The sequence below is a fragment of the Mytilus trossulus genome, chromosome 9 (genome assembly GCF_036588685.1).
Source record: "Mytilus trossulus isolate FHL-02 chromosome 9, PNRI_Mtr1.1.1.hap1, whole genome shotgun sequence".
NCBI classification, from domain to species: Eukaryota; Metazoa; Mollusca; class Bivalvia; order Mytilida; family Mytilidae; genus Mytilus; species Mytilus trossulus.
The window spans coordinates 46390582-46415417 of NC_086381.1; the positions used below are offsets into that span (position 1 = coordinate 46390582).

General features: G+C 33.7%; 1 protein-coding gene across 1 annotated transcript; it reads left to right on the top strand.

Annotated features, from left to right (window-relative positions):
- Positions 1–240: 240 nt before the first annotated feature.
- On the top strand, positions 241–7008 carry LOC134683939 (uncharacterized). Its single transcript, XM_063543249.1, has 5 exons — positions 241–761; positions 2224–2370; positions 3613–3751; positions 5212–5370; positions 6801–7008. The coding sequence occupies exons 1-5, from the start codon at positions 250–252 to the stop codon at positions 6996–6998; spliced, it is 1155 nt and encodes a 384-aa protein (XP_063399319.1). The 5' UTR covers positions 241–249; the 3' UTR covers positions 6999–7008.
- The last annotated feature ends 17828 nt before the right edge of the window (positions 7009–24836 follow it).

The window sequence follows — 24836 nt, forward strand, 5'->3', positions numbered from 1 at the left end:
TATTAAGCTTCTCAATGACCAAAATAAGTGTTTGTCAAACTGCTAAAAAAGTTAACCAGTGTAATTTTTCTGATATATTGGGTGGTTTAATTTTTTTGAAATTTTTATATCTTTGTCAAAGGATCAAAGTAAATATTTTGTCAAAATTTTAAGAAATTTAAACAAGCCAAATAAATTTTAGTCAAGGTGTTGAGTACAACCTTAAGCACATTTCTTTTTTAATTTAGAAATTTATTTTTGCAGAAAAACATGGACAACTCTAGAAAGCAAGGTGCAAAGCGTAGACGTAGTACTCCAAGTTACAATGGAGCATCAAACAATGGATCTCCATCAAGATCGTTTTCCTCATCTTCTTCTTTGGAAGACACATCTTTGACAAGTATAAAATCAGAACATTCAGACGGAAGATCAATCAGTTTCAATTGGACAAATACAGACTTTGAAGAAGATTGTGGAATTTACTACGATATAAACAGTTCCCCAATAAGCAACTTATTTACTTTACTATCAAATATGGCAGAAAAAAGGACAATAATTCCTAGAATTTGCTTGAATGATTTGCCAGAGATAGTAAAAACCTTGGTACTTTTGACAAAAGAAAAATTGGACTTCTCGTTAAATGATTGTGATGGTTACACTTACAAAAGTCACATAGAGCGTGCAGAGGCTATTGATGAAGCTAAGAGAGCTTGTCAACATTTTTTGTCTTGTTTTAATGATATTGAAGAATTGATAAGCTCATTGCCAGATATTGATAAAAGGTAATACTGTAAATTTATTTATTTTCATGGGTATCAATTTTTGATGGATAAATGAAAACTTATATGTTCTTGGATATTTGATTTCGAGGTTATGACAAAATCTGCATACAATCATATGGAAAATTTCTTATTCATTGAATGTTTAATAACCTGTACCCATGAAATCCACAAAATTTAGTATCCAAGGAATAATAATGAATCCACAGTACTGTATGTAAACTCATTTTCCTGAGAGAATTATTTTTGTTACTCACTGAAAAATTCCAATTATTTGTCAATTTTCTTGAGTAAATATTTTGGAAAATTTTGTTAGTTGGAAAATAATATTACTTTGTCGAACTTGGTTCTTTTCTTATACATGTATTAATCACTATCAAAATTTGAAAATTGCAAATTTGGTTATAAATGACTAAACATGAAAATATGTGATCTGCGAAAAAAGTTTTCATTTGAATATTCTGTTCTTGTACATGTTTGATATCAATGACATGATTGAGTCATTTTAAAATATATACAATGAGGGTATGATTGAGCTTTCAGAAAAACGAGGTAAAAAAAAACGAAGAGAGGGGGAAAAAGGCCTAGAAATAGATAATAGAATAATAATGGCTTTAAAATGACAGAACAGAGTAACAAGATTTATAAATCACAAAGTATAATTTGCTGTAACTGTTTTCAGTTAGTGTATTGTAGAAAGTTGTTTCTTTCGTCTTTGGGCCTTGGCAATAATACCACATCTCCTACTTGTTATATTTGTTTATTTTGTTTGTTTTTAGATGTATTTACCAGTACTATAACAGTGCACTGGTTTGTTTTTAGATGTATTTACCAGTACTATAACAGTGCACTGGTTTGTTTTTAGATGTATTTACCAGTACTATAACAGTGCACTGGTTTGTTTTTAGATGTATTTACCAGTACTATAACAGTGCACTGGTTTGTTTTTAGATGTATTTACCAGTACTATAACAGTGCACTTGTTTGTTTTTAGATGTATTTACCAGTACTATAACAGTGCACTGGTTTGTTTTTAGATGTATTTACCAGTACTATAACAGTGCACTTGTTTGTTTTTAGATGTATTTTCCAGTACTATAACAGTGCACTTGTTTGTTTTTAGATGTATTTACCAGTACTATAACAGTGCACTTGTTTGTTTTTAGATGTATTTACCAGTACTATAACAGTGCACTGGTTTGTTTTTAGATGTATTTACCAGTACCATAACAGTGCACTTGTTTGTTTTTAGATGTATTTACCAGTACTATAGCAGTGCACTGGTTTGTTTTTAGATGTATTTACCAGTACTATAACAGTGCACTTGTTTGTTTTAGATGTATTTACCAGTACTATAACAGTGCACTGGTTTGTTTTTAGATGTATTTACCAGTACTATAACAGTGCACTGGTTTATTTTTAGATGTATTTACCAGTACTATAACAGTGCACTTGTTTGTTTTAGATGTATTTACCAGTACTATAACAGTGCACTTGAGTTTTTACAGTTTAGTCTACCTATGTTTCTGTCAAAGAAGTATGATGATGTAGGAAAAGAAGATTTTCAGTGGCTATTTACCAAATTTTCAGAAATATTCCTTTTGAAACCTCAGTGAGTATTGTATATTTTGAAAATCTGATAAGAATACAAAAATTTTATTATGTAAATATGGAAAAGCTAATTCTCGCTATTTGAACCAAGTTGATATATTCTCCTAACTATAACAATGGTTTTGAATAAAATTGAGAATGGAAATGGGGAATGTATCAAAGAGACAACAACCCGACCATAGAAAAAACAACAGCAGAAGGTCACCAACAGGTCTTCAATGTAACGAGAAATTCCCACACCCGTAGGTGTCCTTCAGCTGGCCCCTAAACAAATATATACTAGTTCAGTGATAATAAACGCCATACTAATTTCCAAATTTTACAATTGAAAATAAAATTAAAATAATACAAGACTAACAAAGACCAGAGGCTCCTGACTTGGGACAGGCGCAACAATGCGGCGGGGTTAAACATGTTTATGAGATCTCAACCCTCCCCCTATACCTCTAGCCATTGAGAAAAGTAACAAATAACAATACATTGAATACATGTTTAAGATCGAGTTTTGTTTGTATTTTTAATATTTTTAACCATTATAAAACTATCTCAAAATAGTTCTTGGGTGTAGGGATTGTATCGTTTGAACGATATATACCTTGTTTTTTAAGAATTTAATTTAGCATATTCCAATATCAAAACTGTCGTTTCTATCCCCATTATTAACAATCCCGTAAATGAATGACAAGGCGAAACACATAACTTGGGTGTTTTATGTCAATGCGTAAGTTGAATTACAGATTAAGAGCAGTTATTTAACAGTTTCGTGTACAGAATAATGAATATTAACTGATAATTACGTTTGTTTTATATATGAACATGATTCGAAGATGTTATTATGTTACAATGATCAACGTTTGGGAAAAACTATGGAACGTGTGAATAACATTTACATATCAATACAAAGATCAACGTTTGGGAAAAACTATGGAACGCTTGAATAACATTTACATATAAATACAAAGGACAATCGGAATCAATAATAAAGTTGAAACTGAATTTACAGAACATTTATGGGGTTAATTTGGTTGAATTATTGTGTTTATTATGTGACTAAAAATTAGTTTTTTGTTTGTTTGTAGGTTGAAACAATAGGAATAAATAGTTACAACCTGACAATTGATTTCATGCCCAAGTTATACAGGGATATTTTGAAAGTCCCTTCCTACCCTCCCACGGGCATTTTAATGGAATAGCCCTAGAAATCTTTGATTTTGAGATATTGACTAATATTTATTATTTTTAGACCAGGAGATCTTTGCAAAAGAAAAATGAAGATAAAGAGAGAATATGAGATTGAATGTGAGGCAGACATTAGATTTACATGCCATCATTCACCTGTATGTTATAGTCCATCTACATGTTGTGTTGTTATGGTAACAGAAGTAAGTCAAATTTATAAAGTAGAAAGTAAAATCACAAAAATACTTCTAAAGTTCCTAATCAAATGGCAAAATCAGAAGCTCAAACACATCAAACGAATGAATAACAACAGTCATATTCCTGACTAGGTAGAGTGGGGTGCTCATTATCGCCACATCTTTTCATGTTTTCTACAGTTTATGTTCAGGTCTAAATGTTTTTGTAGTTAACTGATATTTCTATATGTAGATTACTTCAAATGAAAAATATTCTTAAGCTTGAAAACGTGTTTGTTTAAATAAAATCATCTGAAAAGTTAGATTAAAGGGTGTTTGAAATTTCCTGATTTTTTTTAAATAGGGGACACATAAACGCCGTTTTTACACATCTATTTAAAACCAAATAACCACAGCTTTAAACAACATTGATCAAATCAATTTCATTACAGATGAATAGCAGACATTTCAAAGGTGTTAAGAACTGAAATTTAGGGCATTCAGTCAAAGAATTACTTAGAAATACTTCTTTGAATTCATGTTTTTTCTTCAGGAAATTGGCTGAAAATCGTTGTCCGTTTTTCTGTCCTTTTCAGTAGGTGCCACAATTTTGTCTAAGTTTTTAAAAATAATCATAGGTTACAGTTTGAATTTTGATCATTATTGAAAGCTGTATGGTCCCATATAATTGTTGATGCCTTTGTTAATAAAAGCTGACAGAGCATATTTTATTATTTTGTGACATGGCAACTCTATATAAAGTTTTTGATTGAATAAGGTTTTTATGTTGTGCTTAAAACTTGTCTGTTGACCAGTTTTCCTGTTTGATCAGTTTTACACTAGTACTTTTTGGGGCCCTTTATAGCTTACTGTTCAGTGTGAGCCAAGGCTCCCTATTGAAGACCATACTTTGACCTATAATGTTTTTTCTTTTACAAATTGTGACTTGGATAGAGAGTTTTCTCATTGGCAATCATATCAGATCTCATTTTCCTATAGATATATTTTTAATCTAAAAAAAATGTTAAAAAAATTTGTTTAAACTATTTTTACAGCAATTTGTAATGACTGACACAGAATAAGCTGTTTTAGAGCCACTCTACTTTGAAATTACTGAAACATGAGATATTTAAGTAAAATTGTTGAAAGAACAACCCATGAAAAAGGAAAAATTTAGATGGGTATACACAGTGATTTCATTATTATTCTTTGGATACCAAATTCTGTTGATTTCATTGGAATAGGCCTAGGTGAATCAAAAAACTTTATGTTAAAAAAATATCAAATATTCTATTATCTTGTTTGCAGAATTTGGTAAAACAACAAAATATCCACCAACATTTAAGTTTTTCTTAAATAATCCATAATTTTTTTTTTATTTCTCATGAAAATAATCCACAGTACCAATTCTGAGTGCAACAACCTCCTCAGAATAGCAGTCCCTTTCAGTTGTTTATTCATAATTAATAATACATCATCAATTTCAGATTGCAAAAGTTAACACAAAATCAAGTGGAAAGGGAGAAATAGATATTCATTCACTGTCTGATAAAGTTTTAGGCCAGATGGTAGTAGATTTATTATTTGAAAGTGAATTCTCCATCTTTTATCCTGGTGTAATTGGAATGTTGTGTATAGGAACAAAGGTACAATCTAAATTTTATTTACACGGCTGTTAATCTACACATGTAGAACAATCAGTTATTAGACTTATAGCACAGGGGGGGGGGGGGGGTCCCTTCCTATATAAAGGTATATACATATGTGCCGCTGGAATGGGTCCCTTTTTTGATCCGTCAAATATATCAATGGGGTGCAATTTTACCGAGGAAATATATCAATAGGTAGTAATTGACCGATTGTGATATATATAGGTACTATTTGAGCTGATAAATATATGAATGGGTTATGATTTCGCTGTGAAATATATGTATAGGTAGGGATTTCACAATTATTCAATATATGAATGGGGGGTGTTTTTAAAATCCCAGCTGCACACCTGTACCCAAAATCTCATGTTGAGAAAAAATATATACTAGTTTAGTGATAATGAACGCCATACTAATTTCCAAATTGTACACAAGAAACTAAAATTAAAATAATACAAGACTAACAAAGGCCAGAGGCTCCTGACTTGGGACAGGCGCAAAAATGCGGCGGGGTTAAACATGGGTTCAAGAATGATAGAGAATAACAGAGTGCTGGAGTATAAAGAAATGGAACAGTAAATCGACTATGACACAACAACTGAAAATCAAAAAAAATAAGACATTTATCTCTTTTATTACACGAAATATTGGAGATTGATTTCTTTTTGTGTGGGTGAATATTTGTAGAGAAAGCACATAAAATTGCCAAATCTCTGAATTTACTCCATAGATTTTTCTTAAAAACTATATTGTTATATAAAATAATCATATGGAAGTGAAAACGTTTTACGGCATAGGCAGATCCAGAGGGGGACCCCCCCCCCCCCCTTTATGAAAAGTTCTGGATCCGCCACTGTGTGGTTACGTTACGATAATATTGATGTTTTTGGGATTTTTTTCCCCAAAGAACACATTACTTTGAATGATATATACACTAATGTATACTCTGTGTTGTTTATAAGTTTCTATGGAAGGTAGCCTTTAACATTATTTTGTTGAGTGAAGAAGACTTGAAAGAAAATGTGATTATTTCCCATGGAAACTGCCTAACAACTTGTAATTTCTATGAATAAAGAAGACTTTTTGAAAGCTTAGAATCATGACTTTTGATAATTTTATGACTTTTATAGCAATTCAAAAATAATACCTATCACGTTTAGCATAACAAATAACAATAAAATATTTTTATAATTAAATTGAAGTGGTATTAAAATCTTATAGGATTGAAAGCATGTTTCCCTTCATCACCATGCACTTTCACGACTTATTATGGTTTTATACAGCAGTTTGTTCAAATTTATGACCAGTCCAACAGTTTGGTTTTATAAAACAATTTGCAATTTGTTCAGAATTTTGAATAAGTTGCAATAGGTGGAGAGCAACACTTGCAGTCAAGTCATAGTAACAGTTTATTTTTTATTTTTCAGTTAATTTTCCTGTACTGTGAAATTCCTGGCACCAAATTGCTGGCCATGAAGAAAAATGGAAAACTTGAAGAAACTGAGAAAGCTAACATTCAGTTCACAAGAGCATTTGATTACCTGGTAGCAGACGACAGGAATGACATCCTGGACTATTTATTCTGGCTTGGATACATACAGTCATCAGGATATTTTAATCAGTGACTAATGTCGGAAGGTTGATACATACAGTCATCAGAATATTTTAATCAGTGACTAACGTCGGTAGGTTAATACACACAGTCGTCAGGATATTTTAATCACTGACTAATGTCTGTAGGTTGATACACACAGTCGTCAGGATATTTTAATTAGTGACTAATGTCGGTAGGTTGGTACATACAGTCATCAGGATATTTTAATCAGTGACTTACGTCGGTAGGTTGATACATACAGTCATCAGGATATTTTAATCACTGACTAATGTTGGTAGGTTAATACATACAGCCATCAGGATATTTTAATCAGTGACTAACAGGGGCGTAGCTAGGTATTCATCCAACTGTAGGCACCAATCGGCAGGGGGTCTGGGGGCCGCTCATGGCCCCCAGTAAGTCCAGGGCAGAGCCCTGGTAGGGGGTTCAGGGGGGCACCGACGGAAAACGGTTTTCAGCATTTTAGCTGCATAATTTTATGTACAAAAATATTAAATTTACTGGTTATTTATTCATGATAGTTTTAATATAGATGATGAAAAGTTCGAAAAATTCACCATAACATCTGACTAGTGAATTAGATAACGCAGTACAATCGGAAATATGAAAGAAAAAAATTACAATATGCACTGCCAAGCGTATATCAGCGTATCCCTTTAATTAAGTGAGTACAACCTGTTTGGTATTTTCATATCTATTCCGTTCTGATTGATATATACGTATAACTTAATTAATAGTAAATATTGTGACGATCCTTCATTAAAAAAATAGGCACCCACGAAAACATTGCTATATAGAACTATCCTTTTGGCTAGACAAAAAACATCAATCTTTTTTTTATTTTTAAACCTTCAACCTGGCCACACAAAGACATACACACAGTTCTGTTCTGTTCATACTATCGTTACAAAATTCACTGAGAAATTCGTATTTCTTTATATCCTAAGCTGTAAAATCCCTACTTGCTTAGGAATTTGGACAAAAAAACAACATATTTACAATAAATACTACAGGGAGCTAGGTCCTGTAATAGGTGTCGTCCAGGACGAAGGTCTGGAAATTTGAAAATGCCATGCATTGTAAAATGAGGGATTATTAGATAGGAGCAGAAATTTTGCCTTTCAGTAGACCAACTACGAACTACCCAAAAGAGTGGCATTCTCTCTACAACTAGGCATCGGATTTAATGTCCCCATTATGACCTGACGTGACTGCGTATTTATACATCCTGCACAGCCAAACGGACAACCCAACATTGGCAAATCGGGGGAAGGCAAAGTGGAAAGCTGGTTGAAAACTAATAACAACTAATTAAGATAAAAATAAAACACTCATGTGTCTAAGTTGAGGTTCATTCAAATTTTTGTTGATAGAGGTTAAATGATCTAAATCAACTAATGTTCTAGTTTATAGATTCTATATAAGGTAAAATCATAATAACATTCATTTCTATCCAATATTCCATTCACTAAGGACGAGAGACTAGTGTACACATGACATTCGATAACCATAGAGTTTTGACAACTTTACTGGCGTTCATCTACAGATAACGTTCTTTCTTTATTTTTTTAACAAAAAAATAAATATTTGTGAAAAATTATGTGTAGGCAAGTGCCTATAGTGCCTAACGGCAGCTACGCCCCTGACTAATGTCGGTAAGTTGATACATACAGTCATCAGGATATTTTAATCAGTGACTAATGTCGGTAGGTTGATACATACAGTCGTCAGGATATTTTAATCAGTGACTAATGTCGGTAGGTTGATACACACAGTCGTCAGGATATTTTAATCAGTGACTAATGTCGGTAGGTTGACACACACAGTCGTCAGGATATTTTAATCAGTGACTTATGTTGGTAGGTTGATACATACAGTCATCAGGATATTTTAATCAGTGACTTATGTTGGTAGGTTGATACATACAGCCATCAGGATATTTTAATCAGTGACTAATGTCGGTAAGTTGATACATACAGTCATCAGGATATTTTAATCAGTGACTAATGTCCGTAGGTTGATACACACAGCCGTCAGGATATTTTAATCAGTGACTAATGTTGATAGGTTGATACATACAGTCGTCAGGATATTTTAATCAGTGACTAATGTCAGTAGGTTGATACACACAGTCGTCAGGATATTTTAATCAGTGACTAATGTCGGTAGGTTGATACATACAGTCATCAGGATATTTTAATCAGTGACTAATGTCGGTAGGTTGATACATACAGTCGTCAGGATATTTTAATCAGTGACTAATGTCGGTAGGTTGATACACACAGTCGTCAGGATATTTTAATCAGTGACTAATGTCAGTAGGTTGACACACACAGTCGTCAGGATATTTTAATCAGTGACTTATGTTGGTAGGTTGATACATACAGTCATCAGGATATTTTAATCAGTGACTAATGTTGGTAGGTTGATACATACAGCCATCAGGATATTTTAATCAGTGACTAATGTCGGTAAGTTGATACATACAGTCATCAGGATATTTTAATCAGTGACTAATGTCCGTAGGTTGATACACACAGTCGTCAGGATATTTTAATCAGTGACTAATGTTGATAGGTTGATACATACAGTCGTCAGGATATTTTAATCAGTGACTAATGTCGGTAGGTTGATACACACAGTCGTCAGGATATTTTAATCAGTGACTAATGTCGGTAGGTTGATACACACAGTCGTCAGGATATTTTAATCGCTGACTTACGTCGGTAGGTTGATACATACAGTCATCAGGATATTTTAATCACTGACTAATGTTGGTAGGTTAATACATACAGCCATCAGGATATTTTAATCAGTGACTAATGTCGGTAAGTTGATACATACAGTCATCAGGATATTTTAATCAGTGACTAATGTCCGTAGGTTGATACACACAGTCATCAGGATATTTTAATCAGTGACTAATGTCGGTAGGTTGATACATACAGTCATCAGGATATTTTAATCAGTGACTAATGTCGGAAGGTTGATACATACAGTCATCAGGATATTTTAATCAGTGACTAATGTCGGTAGGTTGATACATACAGTCATCAGGATATTTTAATCAGTGACTAATGTCGGTAGGTTGATACATACAGTCATCAGGATATTTTAATCAGTGACTTACGTCGGTAGGTTGATACATACAGTCATCAGGATATTTTAATCACTGACTAATGTTGGTAGGTTAATACATACAGCCATCAGGATATTTTAATCAGTGACTAATGTCGGTAAGTTGATACATACAGTCATCAGGATATTTTAATCAGTGACTAATGTCCGTAGGTTGATACACACAGTCATCAGGATATTTTAATCAGTGACTTATGTCGGTAGGTTGATACATACAGTCGTCAGGATATTTTAATCAGTGACTAATGTCGGTAGGTTGATACACACAGTCGTCAGGATATTTTAATCAGTGACTAATGTCGGTAGGTTGACACACACAGTCGTCAGGATATTTTAATCAGTGACTTATGTTGGTAGGTTGATACATACAGTCATCAGGATATTTTAATCAGTGACTAATGTTGGTAGGTTGATACATACAGCCATCAGGATATTTTAATCAGTGACTAATGTCGGTAAGTTGATACATACAGTCATCAGGATATTTTAATCAGTGACTAATGTCCGTAGGTTGATACACACAGTCGTCAGGATATTTTAATCAGTGACTAATGTTGATAGGTTGATACATACAGTCGTCAGGATATTTTAATCAGTGACTAATGTCAGTAGGTTGATACACACAGTCGTCAGGATATTTTAATCAGTGACTAATGTCGGTAGGTTGATACATACAGTCATCAGGATATTTTAATCAGTGACTAATGTCGGTAGGTTGATACATACAGTCGTCAGGATATTTTAATCAGTGACTAATGTCGGTAGGTTGATACACACAGTCGTCAGGATATTTTAATCAGTGACTAATGTCAGTAGGTTGACACACACAGTCGTCAGGATATTTTAATCAGTGACTTATGTTGGTAGGTTGATACATACAGTCATCAGGATATTTTAATCAGTGACTAATGTTGGTAGGTTGATACATACAGCCATCAGGATATTTTAATCAGTGATTAATGTCGGTAAGTTGATACATACAGTCATCAGGATATTTTAATCAGTGACTAATGTCCGTAGGTTGATACACACAGTCGTCAGGATATTTTAATCAGTGACTAATGTTGATAGGTTGATACATACAGTCGTCAGGATATTTTAATCAGTGACTAATGTCGGTAGGTTGATACACACAGTCGTCAGGATATTTTAATCAGTGACTAATGTCGGTAGGTTGATACACACAGTCGTCAGGATATTTTAATCAGTGACTTATGTTGGTAGGTTGATACATACAGTCATCAGGATATTTTAATCAGTGACTAATGTCGGTAGGTTGATACATACAGTCATCAGGATATTATAATCAGTGACTTATGTCGTTAGGTTGATACACACAGTCGTCAGGATATTTTAATCAGTGACTTATGTTGGTAGGTTGATACATACAGTCATCAGGATATTTTAATCAGTGACTAATGTCGGTAGGTTGATACATACAGTCATCAGGATATTTTAATCAGTGACTAATGTCGTTAGGTTGATACACACAGTCGTCAGGATATTTTAATCAGTGACTAATGTCGGTAGGTTGATACATACAGTCGTCAGGATATTTTAATCAGTGACTAATGTCGGTAGGGTGATACATACAGTCATCAGGATATTTCAATCAGTGACTTATGTCGGTAGGTTGATACATACAGTCATCAGGATATTTTAATCAGTGACTAATGTCGGTAGGTTGATACATACAGTCATCAGGATATTTCAATCAGTGACTTATGTCGGTAGGTTGATACATACAGTCATCAGGATATTTTAATCAGTGACTTATGTCGGTAGGTTGATACATACAGTCATCAGGATATTTCAATCAGTGACTTATGTCGTTAGGTTGATACATACAGTCATCAGGATATTTTAATCAGTGACTAATATTGGCAGGTTGATACATACAGTCATCAGGAGATATTAATCAGTGACTAATGTTGGTAGATTGATACATACAGTCATCAGGATATTTCAATCAGTGACTAATGTCGGAAGGTTGATACATACAGTCATCAGAATATTTCAATCAGTGACTTATGTTGGTAGGTTGATACATACAGTCATCAGGATATTTCAATCAGTGACTAATGTCGGTAGGTTGATACATACAGTCATCAGGATATTTCAATCAGTGACTTATGTCGTTAGGTTGATACATACAGTCATCAGGATATTTCAATCAGTGACTAATGTCAGTAGGTTGAAACATACAGTCATCAGGATATTTTAATCAGTGACTAATGTCGTTAGGTTTATACATACAGTCATCAGGATATTTCAATCAGTGACTAATGTCGGTAGGTTGAAACATACAGTCATCAGGATATTTTAATCAGTGACTAATGTCGGTAGGTTGATACATACAGTCATCAGGATATTTTAATCAGTGACTAATGTCGGAAGGTTGATACATACAGTCATCAGGATATTTTAATCAGTGACTAATGTCGGAAGGTTGATACATACAGTCATCAGGATATTTCAATCAGTGACTAATGTCAGTAGGTTGATACACACAGTCATCAGGATATTTTAATCAGTGACTAATGTCGGTAGGTTGATACATACAGCCATCAGGATATTTTAATCAGTGACTAATGTTGGAAGGTTGATACATACAGTCATCAGGATATTTTAATCAGTGACTTATGTCGGTAGGTTGATACATACAGTCATCAGGATATTTTAATCAGTGACTAATGTTGGTAGGTTGATACATACAGCCATCAGTATATTTTTATCAGAGACTAATGTCGGAAGGTTGATACATACAGTCATCAGGATATTTCAATCAGTGACTAATGTCAGTAGGTTGAAACATACAGTCATCAGGATATTTTGATCAGTGACTAATGTCGGAAGGTTGATACATACAGTCATCAGGATATTTTAATCAGTGACTAATGTCGGTAGGTTGATACATACAGTCATCAGGATATTTTAATCAGTGACTAATGTCGGTAGGTTGATACATACAGTCATCAGGATATTTCAATCAGTGACTTATGTCGGTAGGTTGAAACATACAGTCATCAGGATATTTTGATCAGTGACTAATGTCGGAAGGTTGATACATACAGTCCTCAGGATATTTTAATCAGTGACTTATGTCGGTAGGTTGATACATACAGTCATCAGGATATTTTAATCAGTGACTAATGTTGGAAGGTTGATACATACAGTCATCAGGATATTTTAATCAGTGACTAATGTCGGAAGGTTGATACATACAGTCATCAGGATATTTTAATCAGTGACTAATGTCGGTAGGTTGATACATACAGTCATCAGGATATTTTAATCAGTGACTAATGTCGGTAGGTTGATACATACAGCCATCAGGATATTTTAATCAGTGACTAATGTCGGAAGGTTGATACATACAGTCATCAGGATATTTCAATCAGTGACTAATGTCGGTAGGTTGATACATACAGTCATCAGGATATTTCAATCAGTGACTAATGTCAGTAGGTTGAAACATACAGTCATCAGGATATTTTAATCAGTGACTAATGTCGGAAGGTTGATACATAGTCATCAGGATATTTTAATCAGTGACTAATGTTGGTAGGTTGATACATACAGTCATCAGGATATTTTAATCAGTGACTAATGTTGGAAGGTTGATACATACAGTCATCAGGATATTTTAATCAGTGACTAATGTTGGTAGGTTGATACATACAGTCATCAGGATATTTTAATCAGTGACTAATGTTGGTAGGTTGATACATACAGCCATCAGGATATTTTAATCAGTGACTAATGTTGGTAGGTTGATACATACAGTCATCAGGATATTTTAATCAGTGACTAATGTCGGAAGGTTGATACATACAGTCATCAGGATATTTTAATCAGTGACTTATGTCGGAAGGTTGATACATGCAGTCGTCAGAATATTTTGATCAGTGACTAATGTCTGCAGGTTTCTTCTACTCAACAAAAATAAGGTAAATTGTAAGTTAGCTGAGGATATTATTAACTTAGAGACTGAAAATGATCGTTTTCATAAAAAAAAAAATTAAGATATAATGTTTTACTGTGAATTTGATTTTTTTCGTGTGTATCAATTTTTGTGGATTAAGGAACAGTTGTATTTTCATGTATTTATATAATTTTATGGTATGCCAAAGTCTGCATGCAAGCCTTATAATGGACATTTTTGTTAGACTTTACAATTCATGGTTCCCCTTCACCAACAAAATTCATGAAAATTGGTATCCCACAAGTAATAATTTAAATTTGGATGTTACACATCTTGTTTGGCTGACTATATTTTGTTACGAGTCCATAGACATAATTTAGTCATGTGATCGTGACGTCATCAACGTTTTTTCATGGTTTTCTACGGTTTAAAATGGAATTTAGAATTAAATTGTAAGAAATGACTGTATAATTTTTTCTGTCTATTCGAAATAACATAAAAATGTGGTGCACACTGTTAAATAATCCGCTACGCGCATTATTCAATGTGCACCAAATTTTTTATGTTATTTCTTCATAGACAGAAAAAATATTACAGTCATTCCTTAAATGTTAAATGAGTTTTCACAGTATTTAAAATATTTTATTTTACTGCAACATTTATGTATGTATAAAGCTTGCATTCTATTACGAAAATGCCCCTAATAAATCAGTTCTGCAACTGTTTTTAACACGATCATGATTTATGCTACCTATGACCTCCCACAAATAGATAATGATATGGGAGATGTGCTTTTTTGCAAAAAATATAAAACTGAAAAATCGAAAAGAAAAGAGAAAAGATCATATCCCACTTGATAAAGGAACTTTACCAGTACAATATATTAAAGAGCCAAGTTTGAATATATAAATGCAGTATTATAACCAAAAATGATATTGTGGTTGTCCACGTTGTTATGAAAGTGATTATTAGAGTATGCGATGGTTTTACATTAAATTTTATTAAGACCTAAGACTCCAGAACTGTAGCGTTTGATAATAAACTGGCTAGAAAAAAGCGTGCAATCAAACTGAAACAGCAGATTTATATAAAATCAGATGTGGTATGATTGCCAACGAGACATCTCTCCAAGAAACCAACTGGCAGAGACATTAACAACTAAAAGTCACTTTCTGACCTTTAATAATGAGTAAAACCAATACCGTATAGTCAGCTATAAAAGATGTCTGTAAAAAATAAAGGATAAGGAGATATGGGATATATCTGTTATTGTAACAGAAGTCTAACTATACAAAATACTTAAATACATTTCAACACTTTAGTCTTCAACAGAAGACTGATGTTAATATAAAAAAGAAGATGTGGTATGATTGCCATTGAGACAACTCTCCACAAGAGACAAAAATGACACAGAAATTAAAAACAATAGGTCACCATAGGGCCTTTATCAATGAGCAAAGATGTTTATTTTGTATGTCAAGCTCTTAAATCTTCCACAGTTTGTTAACATGATTGTGAGATAACATTTCTTGCCTTTAAGACTTTGGGACTTTGCTGTATTGTTGCATGACATTTATATTGTTTTTTTCTCTTTAGAAATTGACACAGTTTTAAAAATAAGAATCAGGCAGTGGTGAAAACGAGATTCACTTGTTGTCGAGTATCGAGTTGCGAGTTAAGAAAATCGAGTTGCGAGTTACGAAAGTCGAGTTGCTAGTTACAAAAGTCGAGCTGCGAGTTACGAAAGTCGAGTTGCGAGTTACGAAAGTCGAGTTGCGAGTTAAGAAAGTCGAGTTGCAAGTTACGAAGGTCGAGTTGCGAGTTACAAAAGTCGCGTTGCGAGTTACAAAAATCGAGTTGCGAGTTAAGAAAGTCGAGTTGCGAGTTACGAAAGTCGAGTTGCGAGTTACAAAAGTCGAGTTGCGAGTTACAAAAATCGAGTTGCGAGTTAAGAAAGTCGAGTTGCGAGTTACAAAAGTCGAGTTGCGAGTTTAGAAAGTCGAGTTGCGAGTTACAAAAGTCGTGTTGCGTAAAAATGTGGAAACTAAAATATTTTAATTTTTGGTGTAACTGTATAACATTTTGGAATGATGATTGCTTATAGAATTGTACATAGTGTTGTTGATTATTTTTGTGGTTTGGACATTATCTGAGTCTCTTGGTAAAAATAAAATGGCCTAGATAATAACTACGTATAGTATTTTCTGAAGAAGCAGACAGCCTTTTGAAATACAGCAGATGGCTTGCAGTTTATTTATTTTTAAATTTCATACATAGCACCGTCGTATTAAACTTAAAGGGAGATAGCAACTAAACTATAGTACATATATGTAAAACACCCCTCTGCAGATTTCGTTTAAAGTGGGCTTTTTAGGGCAGCTGCAGAGCCGGGCAATACCGATTCGTTAGGGACCGCAAAATTTATTGTTTGTCAGTGACACTCAAACATGAGGATGTGAAAATTATATATAATGGGGATGAATAAAACCAGTTTAAACCCGCCGCATTTTTTGTGTCTGACCTATGTCAGGAACCTTTAGCCTTTGTTGCTCTTGTATATGTTTTAATTTTGGTTCATCTTTATATTTAGCAGCATAGAATGGCGTCTCTATTATTTATCTATCTAAGGGAGCTACCATTTGATTTTTATGGGGGGCTAGGATGAAATTTGAAAAAAATAGGCAGGACAAGAGTTTTGAGTAAAAAAAGGCAGGATGAGACACTTGCAAAAAAAAAAAAGTCAGGACGACAATTTAGGTAAAAAAAGTCAGGATAAACTAAAAAAAAAGGCAGGACCGAACAGAGTGAAAAATAAAAAGGCAGGACAAAGATAACAGTAAAAAAAAGGGGAGGACAAATTTTTTCATCCTAGCCCCCCCATAAAAATCAAATGGTAGCTCCCTAATATTGTTTTTCGGGGCCTGCTCAGGGCTCCCTCTAGGTGTGTGATTTTTCGCTGTGTTGTAGACCCAATGACCTTTGGTTGAATTGTATATTTTGATTTGGTTGCTGTCTCTTTGACTCATTCCCCGTTTTTATTCTTTATTTTATAAATGTAGCTGTCAAAGATACTATTGTAAAAACTACATTTGCGCCATTTTACAGGCAAGATTTAATTGGAAAGTATAAAATGATTATTGCTACATCGTGATTTCATAAGTATTTTTTAAAAGTATTTGGTAACTTATTAAACTGAGTCACTTAGGTATAAACTTGAGGTATATAGTGTTCACATGTTTGATATTATCAATTATAAGTTATTTTTAACTTAATTAAAACCGGCAAAATAGCAAAACTCTGTATAAATCGCTATTCTGCTGGAGCTGGTAAAATAGCCCCGAAGGGAGTCGACAAAACAGCCACTGCCATATTTTATACGTTGAAACGAAATATTATTCTAAATAAGTCACATATATTTAATTCAAGAGAGGACCTGAACTATAAAATCATTACAATTATCATTGTTAAGTAACATATATTCATTTACATTTCGTTTAACATCTAGACTTGTAATAATATACAAATGTAGTTCCCTAAATATCTATGTACAGACACATTCTCAAATATACACAACACTCATTTGAGAGATATGAAAAATTAGCAAAAATACTGAAAAATATTTCCCTACAGATCATCTTTGTACATGCTGGACAACTTGTAATGAAATGTATAATGTATGCGTATGGATGAATCAAGGATATAGTAACTATACAAATCCTTGATTAAATGCATCCGGTAAAATTCATTTATAAAAATCTTGAAAAGGTTGGGATTCAAAATATCCCCTTAGTTTACTCCAATTTGGGAATAAAAATTAGAAGTAAACACATTGTCTATTTTAGCACATAATTCACTTTTATTGTACATATCTCTCACGATTGCATGGAAATTACTACCTATGTTTGGCGGCAAAAACACACGTTTTTCAAAACGATGGATGGAATAATGAAAACGGAAAAGATCGATCTTCAATCGCGGTCTTAAAAAGTCTACTTCCAGATATCGATGTAGTTTTATAAAGATCAATCTTATTTGAATCGATCTTTTTTCAAGTGTAAATGCTTAGATCGATCGCTTTTTTCAGGTGATCGAATGTTATATTCAGATATGAAAATAAATCTGCGCATGTTCGGCCTGTTTAAAAATGATGGATGGAATACGAAAAGTAAACATTGATTCGTTTTTTTTTTTATTATCTTCTAAATCATTAAGTTCTATTTGTTTGCTGCAAATCCTCATCTTCAAACGCATTGGCCGTTCGTTATTTAGCGAAAGTCTACACACATATCTTTGTTTAATGACTTGTGATGCAGACCTGCCAACTATCCCGATTTTCGCGGTATCATCCCGCTTTTTACCCCTTAACCCGAATCCCGATATCGGGATCGTAAAATTTGTCAAAATCCCAATATTTTTTTAACTTGCAACTCGACTTTCTTAACTCGCAACTCGACTGTTGTAACTCGCAACTCGACTTTCGTAACTCGCAACTCGACTTTTGTAACTCGCAACTCGACTTTTGTAACTCGCAACTCGACTTTTGTAACTCGCAACTCGACTTTTGTAACTCGCAACTCGACTTTCGTAACTCGCAACTCGACTTTCTTAACTCGCAACTCGACTTTCGTAACTCGCAACTCGACTTTTGTAACTCGCAACTCGACTTTCCTAACTCGCAACTCGACTTCCTTAACTCGCAACTCGACTTTCTTAACTCGCAACTTGCAACTCGAAGATAAGAAACCCTCGGTGAAAACATGACAAACAAAAACCCACTTAACCAATATCACATTTGTTTTTGTTCCCTTTTCCTGTTTTGGCATTTCAAGCTCTAACTTGCTTGAAATGTACTAGAAACAGACAGTTAAGGGGAGATAACTCTGTTATTTGCTATCATTCTAACCAAAAGATATCTAGATATTTCTAGAATTACCAGACACTAAGAAATGAGAGACCCACTATTTCTAATTTAGGATGAGAATAATTTCAAAATAGAATGGTTAGGTGAGCAGGATTTTTTTCTGCAATGTTTTGAAATTCCACTTAATTAAAATTGAGAATGGAAATAAGGAATGTATCAAAGAGATAACAACCCGACCATAGAAAAAAACGGTTACACGCCATTATTCCGACAGCCCATTAGTCCGACAACCCATTAGTCCGACAACCCAATAGTCCGACAACCCATTGCTCCGACAGCCCAAAACTCCGACAACCCATAAGTCCGACACTGATGGTATCAGGGGAAAATAAAATGTGTCTGTCTGTGTTATTACGTTTAGATATGTAATAACATATTTTAAGAAATAATCCCGTATATATAACATGAGGCTAAGGTAGTTCGAATACTTTCTATATATACTCAATTCGAAATCTGTATATATATATATAGAATAAAACAGAAAAGAATATGTCATTTTCCAAATTAAATGATCTTAAAGAGCATACCTGTATAAATCAAGAACAACCATTGGTGGTACGAGCTACTGATGACACACCCGCCCAAACATTTCGGTAGACAGGAAGTGTTTGAGTTGTGAATCTGAAAAAGCATCACGCAGTATAACTAACTTATATAAATATTGAAATCAAATTTCAGAAATAATTTCTTGTAGTTCCTGAGAAAAATGTGACGACAGTTTTCAACTTGGCTGTCACATGTAATGAGTAATGAATTTGAAAAAGTATCACACGCTACAGCCGACTTCAATTAACCTTTCAGAAATCCTTGTAATGTAGTTCATGAAAAAGATGGAACGAAAATATTTATGGGACGGACGGACGAACTGACGGATGGACGGTTATACGATACGACAGACAGAGGTAAAACAGTCTACCCCCACTTTTTCGAAGCGGCGGTCTAATGATTGGGTCAACAGTCATGACATTAAAACATTACAATTATACTAATATGATATAATTATCTTTATAGCCCTATAAGCCTCGGTCACAATCGGAGCCAAGACAAAATAAAAAAAAAAACAACTAACATATGGATATCAAATAACAGTCAGTATCAAGACATGTAATCCATAATTCAAAAGAACTAACAAATTGAATGTTATCATCATTTTCCCCCATAATACTAGTAGTAAAGTTTTCTTGTGTTAACAAAATTTATCTTATTTATCTTACTTTTTAAAGTTCTTACATATGCTAGAAATATGGTGAAAGAGTTCCACCCTCAAATTATTATGAAGTGAGCATTCGATTGAAAAATAACTCCCATCCTCAACTTTATCAGCTGTACAAAACGATTTTTTTAATATCGAGCATTTCCAATTCTTAATGTAATGGAAGAGCACCGATTGTGAATGAACATATGACCTACCTTTCTTAAAATCAATAATATCTAAATATTTTTCTTCTTCTTGAAAAATGCTTTAAATGAAAAACAAATGTCAAGTTTCCAACAAAACACATAATGTACTAAGTTTTTAAAATTAGACAATATGACAAAGACACAAGCAGGACAAGAATGTCACACATTGTCTTAGATTTTTTACTAGTTTGTTATTGACTTTCATACTGCACTCATTCTATTTGAGCATTAAAATGCGTTGACTGTATATTTCTGCAACAAAATTAATTTAAATAAAACTCAGATGAGTGATACAAGGAGAGAAAGCGTTGCGAACAAAAACGGCGGGTAGTGTCATCAAACTCCGATATATTTATTTTATATGTAGTTAATAGTGGGGAAAACATCACTCCCCTGATACGCGAAAAGGGGGAGCCGAAGATCTAGTTAAGTCTTAGATGCATGATTTTTTTTATTAGTTGTTAGTGGCTTTGAACTACAGTGCTTTCAGATAACTCCGAATACTCTCAGATGTGTTCCTAGTGTCTTTTTGTTGTCGGGATGTACATGTTCCCAGCCACATTCACTTGTTTTATTGTCCATCTGATAAGTTAAGCCTTTTTCAACTGATGTTTATAGTTCGTTCTTATGTTGAACTGTTATACCACTGTCCCAGGTTAGGGGAGGGTTAGGATCCCGCTATCATGTTTAACCCCGCCACATTATTTATGTATCTGCCTGTCCCAGGTCAGGAGCCTGTTATTCAGTGGTTGTCATTTGTTTATGTGTTACATATTTGTTTTTCGTTCATTTTTTATACAAATAAAGCCTTTAGTTTTCTCGTTTGAATTGTTTTACATTGTCATAACGGGGCCTTTTATAGTGGACTATGCGGTATGGGCTTTGCTCATTGTTGAAGGCATACGGTGACCAATAGTTGTTAATGTCTGTGTCATGTTGGTCTCTTGTGGATGGTTGTGTTACCGTATAGCGGGTTATTTTCGCGGGTGTAAAATTTCGCGATTTGTCTCAGTATATTGGAGTTAATACACATGCTAATGGCAACTGCTCAGTCTTTACCCACGTCCCATATTCGTTTTAAGTGTAAAGGTACTTTATCTGTCTTAATATTTCGTTGTTTGTGTATCCACTATTAGTCTGTGCTGTTCTAGTTCGCTATTTTTTCGCATGTGTGTCTCGATCTACCTTCTTTATAAAAAAGAAGATGTGGTATGATTGCAAATACCGTATGCAATCATACCACATCTTCTTTTTTATAAAGAAGGTAGATCGAGACACACATGCGAAAAAATAGCGAACTAGAACAGCACAGACTGATAGTGGACACACAAACAACGAAATATTAAGACAGATAAAGTACCTTTACACTTAAAACGAATATGGGACGTGGGTAAAGACTGAGCAGTTGCCATTAGCATGTGTATTAACTCCAATATACTGAGACAAATATCCCGCATGGAAAAAGTAATTGTAATCAAGACGGACAACCACACATATCATAAAGAACGGAGTTGGTCTTTTTAAAGAAAATTTACCAATACACATAAGAAAAACGCATTGTCGGAATAATGAGCTGTCGGAGTAATGGGTTGTCGGAATAATGGGCTGTCGGAGTAATGGGCTGTCGGAATAGTGGGCTGTCGGAGTAATGGGCTGTCGGAATAATGGTTGTCGGACTAATGGGATGTCACCAAAAAAACAACAGCGGAAGGTCACCAACAGGTCTTCAATGTAAAGAAGAAATTCCAGCACCCGAGGGTGTTCTTCAGCTGCCCCCTAAACAAATATATACTAGTTCAGTAATATTGAATTGCCTGATTCTTACAATGAGTGGCACTTTAGTATAATTTGTACCAAAATACTGATTATTGTGGAATGATATTTTTGGTTTTCCTAAAAACAAAAAATGTTATTTTTAAAATTGAAAAATATTCACAGTAAATATTTCTTTCGTTTAGGTAAAAAAATCAGCTGAAATCTCTCCTGTGTGTTTTGTTGAAGACTTTAGTTGTATAGGAGAAAGAAGAGCTGAAACAATGCAATAAAAACAAGTTCTGATGATGTAAAATACCGTTATAACAAAGATGATGACATTTACAGAAATCTTGTAGATATACAAGAGAATGACAATTTATTTGAATAGAACTTGTAAAAGGACAAGCGAAAAACAATTCATTTTTAATTGAAACTTGAAAGAACAAGCAAAAAACAATTTATTTTAATTGAACCTTGAAAAGAACGCAAAAGAACAAGTGAACAATTTGTTTTAATTGAACCCTGCAAAGAACAAGTGAAAAACAATTTATTTTGAATTGAACCTTGGAAGAACAAGAGAAACAGCAATTCATTTTAATTATACCTGTTTAGAGAACCAGAGAACAACATTTTATTTTAAATGAATCTATAAGATTTATTGGAATTACACTTTTAAATGATGTATCAGTGTGACAGAATATAAGTTCACCCATAATATTTGTTCCAAAGAAATTTTAGCATATAACAAAAGTTCCATTGGGAACTTTACTTGTATAATATTTTATCCAATGCTATAAGAAAATTTCCTTCTCAAAGGATAAAATATTACATAAGGAAAGTTCCCAATGGAACTTTTGTTATATGCTAAAAGAACATTAATTAAGTTTTAATCAGGTGTAAAAAAATCAAATGACACTCTTTCTTTAAAGGAACAAATATTTTGACACCATATGATATTTTAGTTCCAGGAAAATACCTTATGAAGGTGGAACTAATACTATGTAATGTTTGTTCCCGAGAACTTTTATTATCCATAGTTTTGTTCCAGGGAGAAGAAGTATTATGCGGAAGAAATATATGTTCACATCAGGAATACAGCAGTTTGAAAACAATACCGTACATTAAAAAGTTAAAATATATGATTTTGTTTTTTGTATATGTTGAACAGTGATAGTAACGGGAGGCTCTATTTATAGACACATTATTTTTTCTACCATGAAATAGAAATTTCACTTCATACATTTTATGTATGACAAATGACAAAAAAAATACATATTGTTTTAGAAGATATTTTTTTTTACCGACTATGATCACATTATTTTTTAGCTCACCTGGCCCGAAGGGCCAAGTGAGCTTTTCCCATCACTTGGCGTCTGGCATCCGGCGTCGTCGTCGTCCGGCGTCCCTCGTCGTCCGTCGTCGTTAACTTTTACAAAAATCTCCTCCTCTGAAACTACTTGGCCAAATGAAACAAAACTTGGCCACAATCATTATGGGGTATCTAGTTTAAAAAATGTGTGGCGAGACCCGCCAAACCAAACAAGATGGCCGCCATGGCTAAAAATAGAACATAGGGGTAAAATGCAGTTTTTGGCTTATAACTCAAAAACTAAAGCAATTAGAGCAAATCTGATAGGGGTTAAATTGTTTATCAGGTCAAGATCTATCTGCCCTGAAACTGTCAGATGAATCGGACAACCCGTTGTTGGGTTGCTGCCCCTGAATTGGTAATTTTAGGGAAATTTTGCTGTTTTCGGTTATTATCTTGAATATTGTAATAGATAGAGATGAACTGTAAACAGCAATAATGTTCAGCAAAGATTTACAAAAAAGTCAACAGGACCAAAATGGTCAGTTGACCCCTTTAGAAGTTATTGCCCTTTAAAGTCAATTTTTAACCATTTTTCGTAAATTTTATATATCTTTTACAAAAATCTTCTCCTCTGAAACTGCTTGGCCAGATTAATCCAAACTTGGCCACAATCATCTTTGGGGTATCTAGTTTTAAAAAATGTGTGGGGTGACCCTCCAAACCAACCAAGATGGCCGCCATGGCTAAAAATAGAACATAGGGGTATTTATCTTGAATATTATTATAGATAGAGTTAAACTGTAAACAGCCAAAATGTTCAGCAAAGTAAGATTTACAAAAAAGTCAACATGACCAACATGGTCAATTGAGACCCTAAGGAGTTATTGTCCTTTATAGTCAATTTTAACCATTTTTCGTAAATTTTATATATCTTTTACAAAAATCTTCTCCTTTGAAACTGCTGGGCCAGATTAATCCAAACTTGGCCACAATCATATTTGGGGTATCTAGTTTAAAAAATGTGTGGGGTGACCCTCCAAACCAACCAAGATGGCCGCCATGGCTAAAAATAGAACATAGGGGTAAAACGCAGTTTTTGGCTTATAACTCCAAAACCAAAGCATTTAGAGCAAATCTGACAAGAGGTTAATTTGTTCATCAGGTCAAGTTCTATCTTCCATGAAATTTTCAGATGAATCAGAGAACCCGTTGTTGGGTTGCTGTCCCTGAATTGGTAATTTTAAGAAAATTTTGCTGTTTTTGGTTATTATCTTGAATATTATTATAGATAGAGTTAAACTGTAAACAGCCAAAATGTTCAGCAAAGTAAGATTTACAAATAAGTCAACATGACCAAAATGGTCAATTGAGACCCTAAGGAGTTATTGTCCTTTAT